Here is a 16952-nt window from a genome sequence, read left to right on the forward strand (position 1 = left end):
TCTGCTTACTGTCCTATCCATTCATCTTAAGGAAAAAATGTGTAGCCTAACAAAATTTACAGATGTTACTCTGCAGCTGTGTTTCTCCAAGCTTTTAAAGCAGTGAAGGAGGCGGTATCTTGCCACACCCACAGTCAACACAGGATTAGAACATATAATTAAACAAGAAACTTTTAAATCCTAAAATCAGCACTCAATAGAGAACCAGGGCGTAATGCTGGAAGAATGCCAACAGATTAAATTAATCACAATGCTGCCCTTCTGGCGGACTTTTCAAAAGCAGGGTGCTCTTCCCAGGTGGTGAGAAGAACCATGAGAGGTTTTAAGACTTGTCTACACACCCATTTTCTAAATCGGGGTGGTACAGCCAAACCAAGGCTAATCATGCAAATCAACGTTTGGAGCAGATTTTGCAATGACCCCATTAAGACCGTATGAAGATATTGCTTCTATGTTTTTTCGTGCCATTAAATGAAATAAAGTCTCTTATATCCAGTTTGAATTTCTCCCCAATTTGATTCAGGTCTACTTTTATTCAGCATCCCACCATAATCTTTGTTGTATTGATTGAAGTCATTTTGGCAACCTCAAATAGATTGACTGAGATACAAGGACTCATCAAATCTATACAAGGCTCTAAAAACTGTTTGCATTTGAAATGTTTGTAATCAGTAGGGATGAAACGATAACTGGTTTAATGATAAAGCATGATCAAATTCCTGATGGTAACCGTACAGTCTCTACTTTTCATTATCACTAAAAGCCTGTTACTGTGATTACCATGTTACAGTGATGTGATTACAGTGCTTTGAAAAACATGGTAAATACTCTCCATCATTAACCAAAGTTAGCAACTGTCTCCCAGACGCAGACGTGCAGCCTTGTTGAAATGATTTCAGTGAGTGCATCAGTACTTTTTGAACATTTTCAGGACATTTTAACAATATCGTGATAATATTGATAACCGTGATCATTTAGCCTGGGTAAACCCAGCCTCCACGTGACCTCTATCTACAGTATGTGACTGATAGCACATAGATAGAGGTCACGTGGAGGCTGGGTTTACCCAGGCTAGTGATCATTTTGATGACTATAATCGTGATCTGACATTTTCATATAATTTCGTCTCTAGTAATGGCAGTAAGTAAAGAAAAAAGATACAACTTGTATTTTCAGTTCAGATTGGTTATTCGTAAACAATCTTGGTGAATAAACTTTAAATTTAAATTATCTAATATATTTTGGAGTGGGTATTTAATTAGTTTAGGAAATCTGTAAGAAGTCCCATAAGAGTTTTTCCACTCTGAGCATTAACAACACTCTCAGTAACATTGCTGTAATCAAACAACGTCTCTTCCTGAAGAAGTGTATTTTCCATTCACCATTCCACATTCATGACTCACCAGGTAAAACAAACATTAACTTTTTGGAATACTTCACAGACCCAAAAGATCGGACTACATTTGGACTGGAGAGGCAATATAATATGAAAGGCATGTATAATGTTTAACAAAGTTAAAAGTAAAGCTTGGTACAATAGATTAATGCTATGCTTTATTGAAAAGTAACAGGGATGCGATGAAAGTGACCGTTTTTGAAGACCTCTCACTATGTACATGGATTTATTCATTAACCTTACATCTTTTATTTTCTCCTGCAATTAAAAAATAATGTAACATCAATATCTAATCATGTGTACCTTTTTTTAAACCAGCTGTTTGCTGTACAACAAACATACTGTACCCACAGGTCTGGTCACATAGACCAGCAGCAAGCTGTAGTTTGGTAGGTAAACATGTGATCCTCTTCACCGTTTTCCTGTTGACATCTGCCTCACTCCCCGTTCTCTCTCTCTTCCAAACTCCCCCTACAGTACCTCCTCCCATCCCCTCCCCCATTCCTGGAACTCTCATTTGCTTTCCCAAACGTTGCCTTCTTATACCCCCCCCCCCCCCCCCCCCACACACACACACACACACACACGTCCACTATCAAAACTATCAATGATTTACAAGTATTGGAAATGAGTGATTTGACACTAGTGCCCAGCAGTATCAAGACACACAGTACACTGTTATTATTCCTCATGGGCAATAATTAGGTATTTATCTAGTCTTGATTTTGGCCCATAAATTCATTTTTATAATAATAGTGCTCCACTTCAAAAATCAAATGTGTATTACCCTCCACAATAATACTACAGTGGCAGTCAGAGCAGAAGGCTTCCCAACACTCTAGTTTGCAGCACTGTAAATGGCACTTTTTCACTTAAATGTAGAGTAGATCTAAAGAGACCTGAGTCTGAAAAATGTTTAGGAAGGAGCACTTCCTGGACTCAAAAAGTGTGTTTGTTTGAGGTGCTCTTTGGATAGGGTTACATATAGACTTGAAAAAACTAAAAACTCCAAGGCACTCTCCTTTATAAAAATTCAAATGCCTTTATTTACATGGCAATGTAATTTTAGACTTTAAAAATCAACTTCGACGAGTTTCGGCATCTAGCCGTCAAGTCACGCTCTTCCTATGGGGGCATTAGCTTTAGAATCCATTATCTGGTTGATATCTCAGCACTAATGCAGCTAATGTTATCCTTGCAGTTAAGCTAGTACAGATTACAGAACACCCCTTAGCTGTTGCAAAATCAGTGTAAACCACGGCCTCTTGGGGCTTATTGCTTAAGTATGTTTATCTGTTGATAAGTCGATTAGCTGGCAAAATCCTTTTGACTCTTAATTTGAGTTCTGATTCTAATTATATGTGAATCATTAGCCCTGTGCTGAGAGTTAGCCATGGGTTACTGTAAATGTCTGTGTGAAAAGGGGTCAAGCTAACTCTCAGCTAACTGTCTGCTCATGGTTAAGATCACTGTAGGTAGTTAGTGTAGGCAGGCTTTTTCCTGCATAGAGAATTACGAGGCGGCTGCCTCCGCCAAATTAAGCTCCGCCTCCAGCTCTCAGAGGCTCTCTGGCAGCTGAAAACACTATTCTAACAAGCATCGCACTCTGTGGATTTCTGTAATTAGTAACTGCAAATGCGGCATTAACTCTACCGGACGGTGTCGGCGGAGTGGCGCTGTATCATAATCGGCACACAGTGCACTGGAGAAGGCTCTGCCTGTATCATAATCAGCACACAGTGCACTGGAGAAGGCTCTGCCTGTAACATAATCAGCACACAGTGCACTGGAGAAGGGTCTGCCTGTAACGTAATCAGCACACAGTGCACTGGAGAAGGCTCTGCCTGTAACGTAATCAGCACACAGTGCACTGGAGAAGGCTCTGCCTGTAACGTAATCAGCACACAGTGCACTGGAGAAGGCTCTGCCTGTAACATAATCAGCACACAGTGCACTGGAGAAGGCTCTGCCTGTAACGTAATCAGCACACAGTGCACTGGAGAAGGCTCTGCCTGTAACGTAATCAGCACACAGTGCACTGGAGAAGGCTCTGCCTGTAACGTAATCAGCACACAGTGCACTGGAGAAGGCTCTGCCTGCAACGTAATCAGCACACAGTGCACTGGAGAAGGGTCTGCCTGTAACGTAATCAGCACACAGTGCACTGGAGAAGGCTCTGCCTGTATCATAATCAGCACACAGTGCACTGGAGAAGGCTCTGCCTGTATCATAATCAGCACACAGTGCACTGGAGAAGGCTCTGCCTGTAACATAATCAGCACACAGTGCACTGGAGAAGGGTCTGCCTGTAACGTAATCAGAACACAGTGCACTGGAGAAGGCTCTGCCTGTAACGTAATCAGCACACTGCACTGGAGAAGGCTCTGCTTGTAACGTAATCAGCACACAGTGCATTGGAGAAGGCTCTGCCTGTAACGTAATCAGCACACAGTGCACTGGAGAAGGCTCTGCCTGTAACGTAATCAGCACACAGTGCACTGGAGAAGGGTCTGCCTGTATCATAATCAGCACACAGTGCACTGGAGAAGGCTCTGCCTGTAACGTAATCAGCACACAGTGCACTGGAGAAGGGTCTGCCTGTAACGTAATCAGCACACAGTGCACTGGAGAAGTAGTCTCTTAAAACAGACTGTCTCATCTACATCCGGCGAATGCAGCTATACACAGTCTGTACGTTACACCCCCAGAACATGCACAAGGAAGTTGGGAAAAGAACCTTCAGACAGGAAAGACGTTCGACGGAATCCGACCAATCACGACACGTGTGTCCACGAAAAATGCGGCATATTGGATTCTGATTGGACTAATGAGCGGAAGACCCGCCTTTCTACTTCCCATTCCGGTTGGTGCATGATTCTCCCCCACGAAGTACAGGGGTATCGTTAAGAAATTAACGATACTAGTACTCTTATCGATACTGCTTATCGATCCGGTACTTTAACGGTACTCTTATCGGTACTTTTTATTATTTTTAAGAGAAAAAAACCCCGAAACAAATGGGACTAGTTGTTGTCGGCTCTTTTTGTTATTTTTAAGAGGAGACGGGGGGAAAAAGAGACAAATTAACCTGGTCACAGTTAGGTGGCACTCATTTATCCTTTCCTCAGTCATTCTCCCACTAGCTGCCATGGTGAAGGGGTTTCTGCTTGGACCAGCAGTAGAGGGAGGAGGGGTGGGAGTGGGACTGGGCTGGTTCATTGTAGCTGCAGGCTCAGCTTTAACAAAACAAAAGTTCCAAAATCTTAATGGATGCGTTTTTATTATTCATTTAAATATCCTAAAATATCCTTCTACCACACTGTGCCAATACCAACATTCGGCTATAGGGAAAGCATAATAAAAAATAAAGCAAGACAGTATCTGTCTGCTGTACTTCCCCCCCAAATCACTAAATATCCCCCCCTGCTCTGAAAGTAACATTTCTCAACGACAACTGAGATGATGGCCATCACCTGACGATTTATATCAGACTGTATTTATGATGATTAACACACCCAAACAGTTGGGAAATGTTTACTACTCTCGTCTTAATCATTACCACGTTCACATTATAGTTACCTGATGAGGTAGACTGGCTAACGCAACCGTGGCATCATTGACGGGAGATGATGGAGGGCGAGCTAGCTTGTCAAAAACTGTGCATTTCTCCGTTTGAATTTGATCCACTTTGGCTAAGTATTTAGACAAATTGCTCGTGTTGCCACCTTTACTAGCGAAGGATTTATTGCACTTGCTGTGACAACATGAGTTGTCACCATCGACTCGAGTGAAGTACAACCACACTCTAGATCGCTTCGTTCTTTTGGCCATTCTTAACGTGTTCTGCTGCTCTGCTACTCTGCTCAGTTGTGTGTGGTGGGTGCTGTCAGGCACGCCCCCAGCCCCTCCCCTCTCTGTCCTCCTCACTCCAGTACTCCTCTCATCTCGGCTGCAGGCAGCAGCTGTGTCTCTCTCGTCTGACTGAGAGCAACGCGGAAACGATTATTCCTTTTCTTGTTCGGAAATCGTAAAAAACACATTCATAAGCCTGTCTTACGGAGTTGGTGAGATAAAATGTGCAAGATAACGTAACGTTTATGTAGCAATTATATATAGGAAATCTATTTTCTTAATTTCTCCACTCCAGTACCGATAAGAGAACCGTTAACGTGAAAGCTTATTGATCCTCCGGTATCTAGAAATCCGGCCCCGGGGCCCGTTTGGTACCGGGTCTCGGTACCCATCCCTAACAGACGGTATGGCGGAAGCATTTGAAAATTGCGGAAGCCAACTCGTCTGTTCTAAGAGACTACTGGAGAAGGGTCTGCCTGTAATGTAATCAGCACACAGTGCACTGGAGAAGGCTCTGCCTGTATCATAATCAGCACACAGTGCACTGGAGAAGGCTCTGCCTGTATCATAATCAGCACACAGTGCACTGGAGAAGGCTCTGCCTGTAACGTAATCAGCACACAGTGCACTGGAGAAGGGTCTGCCTGTAACGTAATCAGCACACAGTGCACTGGAGAAGGGTCTGCCTGTAACGTAATCAGCACACAGTGCACTGGAGAAGGGTCTGCCTGTAACGTAATCAGCACACAGTGCACTGGAGAAGGCTCTGCCTGTATCATAATCAGCACACAGTGCACTGGAGAAGGCTCTGCCTGTATCATAATCAGCACACAGTGCACTGGAGAAGGCTCTGCCTGTAACGTAATCAGCACACAGTGCACTGGAGAAGGCTCTGCCTGTAACGTAATCAGCACACAGTGCACTGGAGAAGGCTCTGCCTGTAACTTAATCAGAACACAGTGCACTGGAGAAGGGTCTGCCTGTATCATAATCAGCACACAGTGCACTGGAGAAGGCTCTGCCTGTAACGTAATCAGCACACAGTGCACTGGAGAAGGGTCTGCCTGTAACGTAATCAGCACACAGTGCACTGGAGAAGGGTCTGCCTGTAACGTAATCAGCACACAGTGCACTGGAGAAGGGTCTGCCTGTAACGTAATCAGCACACAGTGCACTGGAGAAGGGTCTGTCTAAACTGCCAGCGAGTAAGAAAGGAGCGGAGTGAAGTCAAACTTACTGCAGTAGCAGCTCGGAGCTCCGCACTCAGACGACGTGTGGTGGGCTCTTTAAAAACAACATCCAGGTGAGGTGGGGTGGTGGATTATGAGTTGATTTCACGCTATCTTGTTACCTTATTGGTGAGACGCAATGCTGGAAAGTAAATAAACAACATCCTCATCTTTTACTCTCTGTGACAACGAGCTTGGCATAACGTTACTCGTTTGTTACATTAGCTAACCAGCTAAACCACATAGCCACTCAGCTTAGGGGATGCTAATGCTGACGCAACTCTGGTGGTGCGTTCAGGGAGAGTCTGAAATACCAGCTACGCTGAATTCACTTAGGTGTGAGAGAGTAAATGACTCAATGATATGGGCTTTCTAACAGATCAGTTAGAACTGTTATCTCTACATTTATAAATTCACCATCTTAAAAATTCCCCTCTTAAATACAATGTTCTTTCCTCCATCATAAATGGTTGCTTCTTCATTTAAATGGTTCGCAATTGACTGTCAACATACATTACTGATATTATTGAGCTTTTTTTTTTCTTTTTTTTTTCTCAGTGTTTCTAGAATTGATTGACAATGTAATGTTAAATAGTACTAAAGTTATTTGTTTAAGAAAGCAACCTTCTGAGTAGATATGCATAGTTATATAACTTAAGTGCACAATCCACATAGAAACGGTCTATTTTCATTCCAGTTTAAAAATTCATTAAATTCACTCCATTCACGCCATATCGGTAATCCGTTAATCCCCCCACCTCTAAAATCGTATCGTGTCGGCCTCAAAAATCCCATATGGGTCGCGCTCTAGTACCACCTCCACCTCATTTAGAGGCAGGAGAAACCCTGTGTAGGGCAAGACTAAAGGCTGAAGGCTAAAGTGAGAAACATGCTTCAATGTAGCCTCGAGTTTAGGATGTTGTCGGTGGCAGCTACATAGTCCACAATGTCAGCTTGACGAGGGGGTCTCAGGGGAGTCCCCAGCAAAATGAGTAAATTGTGTGATTTCACTATGATTTCAATGACTAGGTAGCCGAAGGAGAGAATGTAGTGCATATACAGTACTTGGTCATAGCTTTGGCTATCTCCTGTTATCTCCACATCTACATTATAGTATACTTGCGCTGTTCATGTCAGCTGTGTCAATTCACATTTTTGGAGAGCTACACACCGCCTACGCCGGCAGGCTCTCCTCAAAATGAACATTGATTGACAGCTGCCATGCCATGATATGATTGGTTGAAATTTAATAGTGCAATGTAACGTCAGCAAACTGTAGATTACTGTTGAATGAAATCTTGAAAAATTAAAGGTCCCATTCCGTGCAAAAGCTGTTTTTACTTGTAAATGCATACATCCCTCCCTGTAATGAGTGGTCACAACCTCAGAACTGCCACAGATTTGTCCCTATCCAGCTTCCCCCTGCAGTCTCCTTCAAGCCACGCCCCTTACACTCTGTTTCCCCAGACGGGGTATTGGGACGTCACGATGGTCCTCAAGCATACTGCGCGGGTCTGTCTCACACAAGCTACCTGCACCATTTTGTCTATAGCCACAAAATTAACACTTCTAGCTGGAGCGACGCCAACTGTACGTGATCCAGCAACTGCGGAGGTGCATTCGGTAAGTCTAGGCATTTTGAGATGTCCTCTTTAGCGTAGCAACCGTTAAGTTAGCGATAACGTTAGTTGTGGACACAACCTAGCATGCTGGTCCACAGACGCTAATCTGATTGGCCGCTGGGAGCCTGGGGCGGGCTCTCCCTCAGCGGCCAATGGGAACTGTTAGTTCTGAATATATTATAGAAACAGACCATTCTTGGGATGCAACGAGATGAGAAAGTGACAACTCCGTCAGAACGAACGGGGTTGCTATATTTTCGACAAATTAATCCAGAATCATGTTTTATGGACCAGAGACACACGTTTTTAAGAGGTTACAGCTGCACGAATTGGGACCTTTAACTTTTGATGTGAGAAAATTGTGAAAAACTAAAGAAAGCTGATTTTTGTGATTTTTTGTTAAATAGGTGCACTGGTATTTGAAATAAAATAAAATAAAAATCATTTTTGGGTTCAGCTCATCTTTAACACTTTCAGTGCCACGGCCCTTGGGCAAAAGGTTGCTTGCTGTGCCACATAGGCCGCAATGCATTTTAAAACAGTCATATAATTTTTTTAATAATTACTATGTAAACACTGAACACGCACAAATAACGATGAGACTCTCTTCTATCACCTGCAAAAAAAAGTTTATTGATCCCATTTTCCGTTCTTTAGTTATGAGCCGGAGAAGATAGCTTGATCGAAGCAAAAACATCCCTTTTTTTCTACGAGCTGAGATAACGAGCCTTTTGTGAAATTAAACATTTCAAGCACATCACTGACTCTGAAGCTAATTTTCTGATGTCTGGGTCTGTCTGGGTGAAGTGTATGCTGCTCTGCTGCTCTCCGTGCTCCCCCCCCCCCCCCCCCCTCAACTGCACACGCCTCCTGGGTGTGTCTTATGTGTCTGGTGGCTCTCAGTCTCTGCTGAGTTTGCTGCGCACACACAGTGAATGGTGCGCGACATTCAGCTTTTTGGTTCCGCGTGTGTTTGTCACGGGCTGGCATGCTTCCAGTTCGGAATAATAGGCTGATTATGTATATGTGCTGTTGCAGCGTACATGGAGGTGCACAGTTGTGACAGCGGATGCTGCTGCTGGGGGCACAGCTGGCGTTGTGCTCGTTTATGGAGGCACGTCGATGCATACGGACGGATGCGATGCGATTTCCTCATTTTGCCCAGTGACTATTTCTGTGTGTTTGGCTCCTTTTTCTCTGATCAGGAGAGTGCTGTCGCCACCTAATGGGTTTGTAAAATAGGTTATCGACCTCCAATAGCTACAATATTGTTAGAGGCGACGTAAGAAGCTTAGATCGACACCCCCCCGTCAAAAAAACAATTTGGAGTTATGACGCCATTTGGCGTCGCTGGCACTGTACGGTAAATTTCTAATGACGCCATATGGCGTCGCTGGCACTGAACGTGTTAAGATAACTATGACAACTACAACCTTTAAAAAGGTTGAAATCTTTTTAAACGTCCAAAATTATAATTATCTTTTTGTCTGATCTCAGAGTGATTTTTTAAGATGTAGAAACAATGATAAAACATTTTCAAACAATCAAATTCAAGTCCTAAGGAGGGAGGATGTGTGTGTGTGTGTGTGTGTGTGTGTGTGTGTGTGTGTGTGTGTGTGTGTGTGTGTGTGTGTGTGTGTGTGTGTGTGTGTGTGTGTGCGTGTGCGTGTGTGTGTCTGGGTGTGTGTGTGTGCGTGTGTGTGTGTGTGTGCGTGTATGTGTATGTGTATGTGTATGTGTGTGTGTGTGTGTGTGTGTGTGTGTGTGTGTGTGTGTGTGTGTGGAGGGGGGGGGCTTTGTTTCTGAATAGGTTTGTAGATTGTAGTCATCATTATAGTTAGGCTATCCATTTATGTGAATGGGCCTAAACATGGTTGCCAAGGGAAACTGCATTGAACAAACTGTGATCTATGGCTCGGCACCAGGCCAATACCATGACCACAATGCAACTCTGACAGACTCTATGAATCCTACTGAAATCAGCGGTGAAACTCACTGAGATGGAGTAGATGAGGGCAGCTATTCCAAGTGGGAAACAGCAGCACAGCATGGTGAAGATGGAGTAGGCAAGGTAGTCGTTGAGTGGGTGCTCCAGTGGGGGGCGGGTCATGTACACCGTGGGTTGGACAGTGATGGTGGGGGCCCCAGGCTGTCCGGTGTACTGGCCAGGCTGTCCGGGGTACTGCCCAGGCTGTCCAGGGTACTGCCCAGGCTGTCCGGGGTACTGCTGCCCAGCACTCATGGGGTATGGCTGTTGTCCATACGCTGGATCCCCATACTGCGGTGGGGAAGGGTAGCCCTGTGACATGAAATAACATGGAGACTTGAAATGCAATTCAAATCCATTTTCTGGTCAATTGAAACAGGCTTGTGAAGTGTGATTAGCAATCACAGTAAATTAAACTGAAATTTGAGCCACAAGTCCTGATGGATGGTGAGATAATGAATGAGTGTATGTGCCCATTATGTATACTGCACATCATGTTCCCCTCGGGCAATAAAGTAGGGTGACCAGACGTCCCCGTTTTTGGTGACCTGTCCCCGGCTGGGAGCTGTCCCCAAAAATGTCCCCAATTGTCTACTCCTCGTCCACAGCCGACTACTGTCTTTCAGAGGCTTTATAGCGGGCTAATTTTAAAAAGTATAGTGAAGAACTTATATCATGAAACTAGAAGACCTACAGCCTCCAATCGTCCCAAACATGTCATGCTACAGATGTTATCCATTTAGTGCAATCTCCAAATATCAAACATTTTTTATATGAAACCAGAGCATGAAATTTTCTATGGTGTTCCTCGAGGTCTTAATTTGGTATCAGTCGGCTTGCACCATAGTTTATTATAGTACCATCCCCAACATAAATGGTAGCACGGGCTCTGTGTGTGTCTGTCCCACTGTGACATCATCAGTGATGTCATAAATCCCACTGTGACATCATCAGTGATGTCATAAATCATACTGTGACATCATCCGTGATGTCATAAATCCCACTGTGACATAATCAGTGATGTCATAAATCCCTGATCCCACTGTGACATCATCAGTGATGTCATAAATCCCGCTGATGACATCATCAGTGATGTCATAAATCTGACATCATCAGTGATGCTGGTCTCATTGCCCACACAGCAGCCGAGTTGCGGGCAAGGCCGCACAGCGGCCGAGCTGTGAATGCGAGCTGCAGGACGGGCGAGGCCGCGAAGCGGACAAGTCTAGGAATTGAGCGAGCATAGCACGCAAGATTCCTAGTGGTCAAAATACACTAAACCATAATCGTCCCCCATTTTATTTCATAGATAATAACATTGTATATGTCAATGATATATTGACTGCAGAACTGAAAATGTCCCCGATTTTCATTTCAGAAATCTGGTCACCTTACAATAAAGCCTTTCAGATTCGTTCTTTCTCAAGTAACTTTTTGTGCTGAAATGTTGCCTAAAATCTCGGGCTGGGTAATGGATCCATTAGCATTGCATTTGCAATACATTATACAACAGTTACTGCCGTTACTGCTCCAGGTCTTGTTATTCTAAACAATATAGGCAGCCATACTTCAGGTTTGATATGTAGAGGACATAGACAGTGTTAGGAGTAGTGAACTACATGTAATTAGTAGTTAAACTAGCCTACATGTGGCAGTAGCTTGGTGGTAGTTCAAATACATTCATATTTGCATAGTGATTCAAGTAGGCAATGCAGTCACAATTCTTTTGAGTCAGACATTTTCTGATTTCAGTTTTTTTTTATGACGTTATCTTTCCTTCACTTGATGCGAAATTTCTTGAAACAAGTAGCATGTTTTTCACTTGCTTTATTAAGAGAAATTCGATTTTGATACATGACTAAATTATTTTAAAATATTTTGCTGGACTAGGTCCAATAATTGCTGTAGCATTAAATAACTATACTTCGCAATTTTATGATAGGATTAATTATTTTCTATGATGTAGCCTACTTAGTTCATGCCAACAAAAGGGCTGAGCGGTTTTCATCTGTGAGGGCCTGCCTGGAAGTTGTTGCCTACCTGCAGGTTAGCTGGGGGGTATGCTGGGTTGTACTGGGGCTGGTCTTGGTAGGGTGGAGGGGGCGTCTGGCCCATCATGGCTTTCTCATCAGAGGTCCATCCAGGACCTGGAGCAGTCGGCTTGCTCGGGTCCATCCTGCAACAGCTTCGGTCTCTTTTCAAAAGTACAAAGGTTTGAAAAGTTGTCTTGCTTTTTTACCCCGCGTCCACGCCCCCTTTTCCCACAGTGGCCTGGTGTTTACTGTGTTTGACTTCGGGTAAATTTCCACTCTACTTTCTTGAGTTCGCCGATGCAGTGAAGTGGGGAAAAAAGTGGTTTGATAAATTCCTTCACTCGCCACTTCACCAGTGTCAAGCCAGCCAGAGTAAAGGACACTTCCGGTCAATACTTTCAAAATACAATACCTATTGGTGCACATGAGCTTTGTTCCAAAGATACATTTTAATTAAATAAATCTATAGTAACTATATCTATAGTCTGAAAATACAATTTGTTCCAGAAAAATGTAATTTTCAAACCACACAAGAGAAGAGACAAGACGAGAAGAGAAGAGAAGAGAAGAGAAGAGAAGAGAAGCTCACGATGGACTCGACCTCCGATGATGGCACTACGACTATTAGGTAATCGATAATGTCATAAGTGATGTCATAAGTGCAGTTGTGATGTCACCGGTGATGTCATACATGCCAAGATAACTAAGCGATAACTAGCTATGTTTCAGTTTGCCTCTCTTGATTCTCTGCTGTTCCTGTTCGACTGCCAACTATGTAATCAGCTGCCTTACAACCAGCCGGATTGCCCAATAAAGCCTTAAAGACATCTCTGTGGTTCTTATCGGACGATCACCTGTGGCGAGTTCCAATTTAAATTATAGCTGCTCGCAGCAATGGGTCGTGGCCGGGCAAGTAAGTTACCATTCATACTAGGGTTGCAAATATATTATTATTTTTCCTCTCCAAAAGTGCACAGACATACACACAAACAGTGATGTCATCATTGATGACATCATCAGTGATGTCACAATGCACAATTGTGCAATGTTGCATAAATACAACATTGCATTTAAACAATAAAACGTTATAAGTTACCATTCATACTAGGGTTGCTAATATTTTATTATTTTTCCTCTCCAGAAAAAGTGCACAGACATACAGACAGGCAGTCACACACGCAAGTTACTTGCCTCCTTGCTGTTGTGAAGGAGTGGATGAGGTACTGAGAGCTGATGTTAGATGCACTGGAGAGGGAGGCTGCGTGACTAGTAGCCACTTGGGAAGCTTGTGTCTTCTCTGTTCTAGAGTGAAGCTGAACCCTTGCTTCCTAAAACACAATAAAACACTATCATAAGTTAGCACTCATACTAGGGCTACAAATATTTCTTCGTCTCTAGAAAGGTGTACAGACAGACAGACAGACAGAGAGACAGACAGACAGACGTTACTTGCCTCCTTGCTGTTGTAGAGTCGATGAGGTACTGGGAGAGCTGATGTTATGGAGAGGAAGGCTGAGTGATTTATAGATGACATCATCAGTGATGTCACAAAACTGATGACATCACTGATGACATCATCACTGATGACATCACTGATGACGTCATTGCTCAAGTGACATCACATCATTAGGTAATTAGGGCAATTACGATGCTCTTTAGGCTATGTGAGGGCAGAATTCAAAATACTGTAAAAAATTCAGTTTTTGACATACAATTCTTAGATTTTGCACACTTCAACTACTCTGACAGCAAAATCTTGTCAATTTTTTTCGTGGAGATTCGAGCTTTATTTAGCAAGAATTTGCATTAGCTGTTTAAAGTACCATTTACAGTAAAACATTTTGATGCACTGTGGGCTCAATTTTGTATCTATCAAAAATCTGTTTGATACTTTTGTGGAGGACAGTCTACCGATGCAGATGCTGGAGTTTGGTGTCGTTTGAAGAAGAAATGTGGGAGGAGTAGGGTTTAATTCGTTTTACAGTTTTTGCAGTTTTGCGGTCATAGACTTCATAATTGGCCATAGGTTGCAGCGTACAAAAGTTTCTCCTCATTTGGGCACACATTTCGGTGAAAGTGCCAAATCCGTAGCCCATATGCCTGATTTGTTATGAATTTTCAAAGTTTTAAACTTTAGACGGTCGCTGTAGCGCCACCATCAGGACTATTGGCGCCAAATTCACGTCAACTTAGTTTGGCATGGGACTGGACCTCTGTGCAAAGTTTGGTTTATTTTCATGCATGGGAAGTCTGACTTCCCCATGTTAAAACGTGACACTGAGGCAACCACATCAGCTGATCATCTTGATGAGTGAATACAGCAGCCTGCCTCCGCAAATTCAATCTATTTAAGCAACCGGTCGGATGAGGTCAGCGGCGCTTGGGGAACTCCCTAGTGTGTGAGTGTGTGCTCGTCGAAATAAAGGCAGCGTCCCAAGCGGGCACCAAACACCTGGCTTCCAAAAACAAAAAGAAAGTAAAAGAGACAGGAGAGAGAAAAGAAATGGCAAAAGTATGTCACCCATTTTTTCACAAAGGAAGGTGGGTGTACTCTGTGAGTGGTTAACCAGTGGGCAAGCTCTGGGGTTTTCCATGAAGAAGCGGAAGTAATCCTGAAACTAGTTCCTCGAATGGCCACTTGAGGTAGGTCTCAGAAGTCCCCCATTCACCCCCATGTTAAAAAGGCCCTACTTTGTAACAGTAATTAATTAACCATCTTTACAGCATGGACTTGTGGTGTCTGGCCTGCCAAACCCCTATATCATTTATAGTTATATCTTATAATTGTCTTTTAGATATTAAGTTATGATGTAGCCTACAGGATAGTTAGGCAAGGCTAGTTACTAGCTTAACTAACTAGGAGCAGGAGGGGAGAGGAGATAGACATTCCGACTGCAGAGGCCAGGGGGAAGAAAGCAGTAAACACAGGGAGGAACAAAAGGATCGAGGGGAAGACAGGAGAGCTCACGCCTTACACACATTTTTGCAGGGAGTTTGGGGTCCACGCACACACAGAGGCAACAGTGGCTTTGTTTATGAGAGGACAGGAGAAGGGGGAAATAACCCTTCAGGCCATCGTAAAAGAAGATAAAAACCATTTGTTGGGGGATCTAAGCAGGAAGGAGCAGGAAGCCCTTTCAAGGATGGAGGCAGCTGTCAGATGGGGGTTTGATTGATAGGTGACACACTGTAGTGGTTCGACAGACAGCACACACTCATTTAGGGAAAGGAGCTGATTGGATGAGAGGGTGGGATAGGACAGGCTGAGAGGAGGAGGAGGCTCAATCTAGAAAGTTTTTAAATACAGAGGTTTAGAGGTCAGAGAACACACTCAAGACCATCTCTCTCCATGACTCTACAAGAGAGCCATGTCAGATATCACATTCTGCAAATAAAACAAATACTTTAAATAGACATCATGTTCTCCATCGTTTTTCTGTGGTTCATTTCTTCTTCTCCTGATGTACTTAATATACGACAGACTCAAACACGGTTTTGGTCTATATAGCTAATTTCACGTTTTCATAACAACTGTAGGGGGGTCATTTTTTTAGATAACTTGCCCGTTTGGAGTAAAATATACAATATACAATACAATATTGACAGGTCGCCTGTCCAGTTATCGCGCAGCTTGCCGATCACGGACCAATAGCAGGCAGAACTGCGGTTCTGGGAAACCTCCATCTCGAGCTGCATAATCGTGCATTCCTTTATAACTGGGAACTGGTAATCTTACCGGTTCAAAGTTCATGAGCTGGGACGTGACGTCACTAGAGCTGGTATTTCCCATTCCAAACTCGTAGGACTCCTACGGTAGGAGCCTCAGCAGCCATGGCTGATCCGCGCAACAACAGTAGTTATAATCGTATAAATGCTATTTAGCACTTCTGTCTTGTTTGTGTCTCATTAAATCAGCTGTACACACAGCACGGCCTACTTCTATCTGTGTGGACATGAGGCTGCAGTGTTTGTATGCGCAAAATGCCACGAAATGCCTTGTTATCAAGTGTTATTGCTAACAATGGCTAGCCTGGCTAGCTAGTGGATCTGACCAGTGAACAGTGAACTTCCCAGCTCAACTTTTCTGCAAATGGAATGCTAACAAAACGGATGTGACGTCATTTAGCCTCCACATCCCAGTTATTTTGCGATAAAGGAACGCACGACTAGGCCCCCAAGATGGCAACAGACAACACTTTGCTGCAAAACATGAGTCCAGAAAATAGTGGATGGGTTTGTCCATATTATTCAGGTCAGTGAAATTAACCTGTTAATCCAGAGTTTTTCAAAGTGGGAGGCGGGTCTCCCCAGGGGAGCTCTAACATTTTCGAGAGAGGATCAGTGAATGGAATAGAAAACATATTAACTTACTTAGAAAAGAAGATTGCGTTACTGTTTTCCCCACTGGCCCAGATTCAGAAACTAATAAAAACCATAGGACAGGCTACAGTATTTGATGTAGTCTGAAGTTGTTGTCAAAGAGCAAATATTACTATATCAGGCTATCTCGGCTCAATTGTTGAGTGTCTATGGGATCAATAACATGATTCCATAGGCATCCAGGAATCAAGCAGCAGTAGAAAAGTAGGCCTAAACTAAGGGGTTTATGTTTCACTCTTCCTTTAGCGGCTAAAGGAAGAGTGAAGGGCTAAAGGAAGAGTGAACGAGTTAGCTAAAGTTTAGCCAACCCCTTTCTACTAATTCCAGGAATCTCTGTCTCTGCCTTCTATTTGTTTATTAAAAGGATCCCCATTAGCTGATGCCTAGACCTAGATGACTGCTAGTCTTCCTGCATGGGGTCGAAGAGAACAATATACATTACATGACATACTG

At 43.4% G+C, this 16952-nt stretch overlaps 1 protein-coding gene across 2 annotated transcripts in view; it reads right to left on the reverse strand.

Moving 5' to 3' along the window:
• Nucleotides 1-12449, reverse strand: part of LOC310781580 (uncharacterized protein) — a 71963-nt gene extending 59514 nt beyond the window's left edge. For both annotated transcript variants that reach the window (XM_083642203.1, XM_083642202.1), the window contains exons 1-2: nt 12127-12449; nt 10096-10398 (exon numbers count right to left, since the gene is read on the reverse strand). In XM_083642203.1, coding sequence (XP_083498329.1) covers nt 10096-10398; nt 12127-12261 — 438 coding nt within the window. In that variant the 5' untranslated portion in view covers nt 12262-12449. The remainder of the gene's footprint in view (nt 1-10095; nt 10399-12126) is intronic.
• Between the last annotated feature and the right edge of the window lie 4503 nt (nt 12450-16952).

The sequence above is a fragment of the Poromitra crassiceps genome (assembly GCF_964638095.1).
Source record: "Poromitra crassiceps genome assembly, chromosome: 1".
NCBI lineage: Eukaryota > Metazoa > Chordata > Actinopteri > Beryciformes > Melamphaidae > Poromitra > Poromitra crassiceps.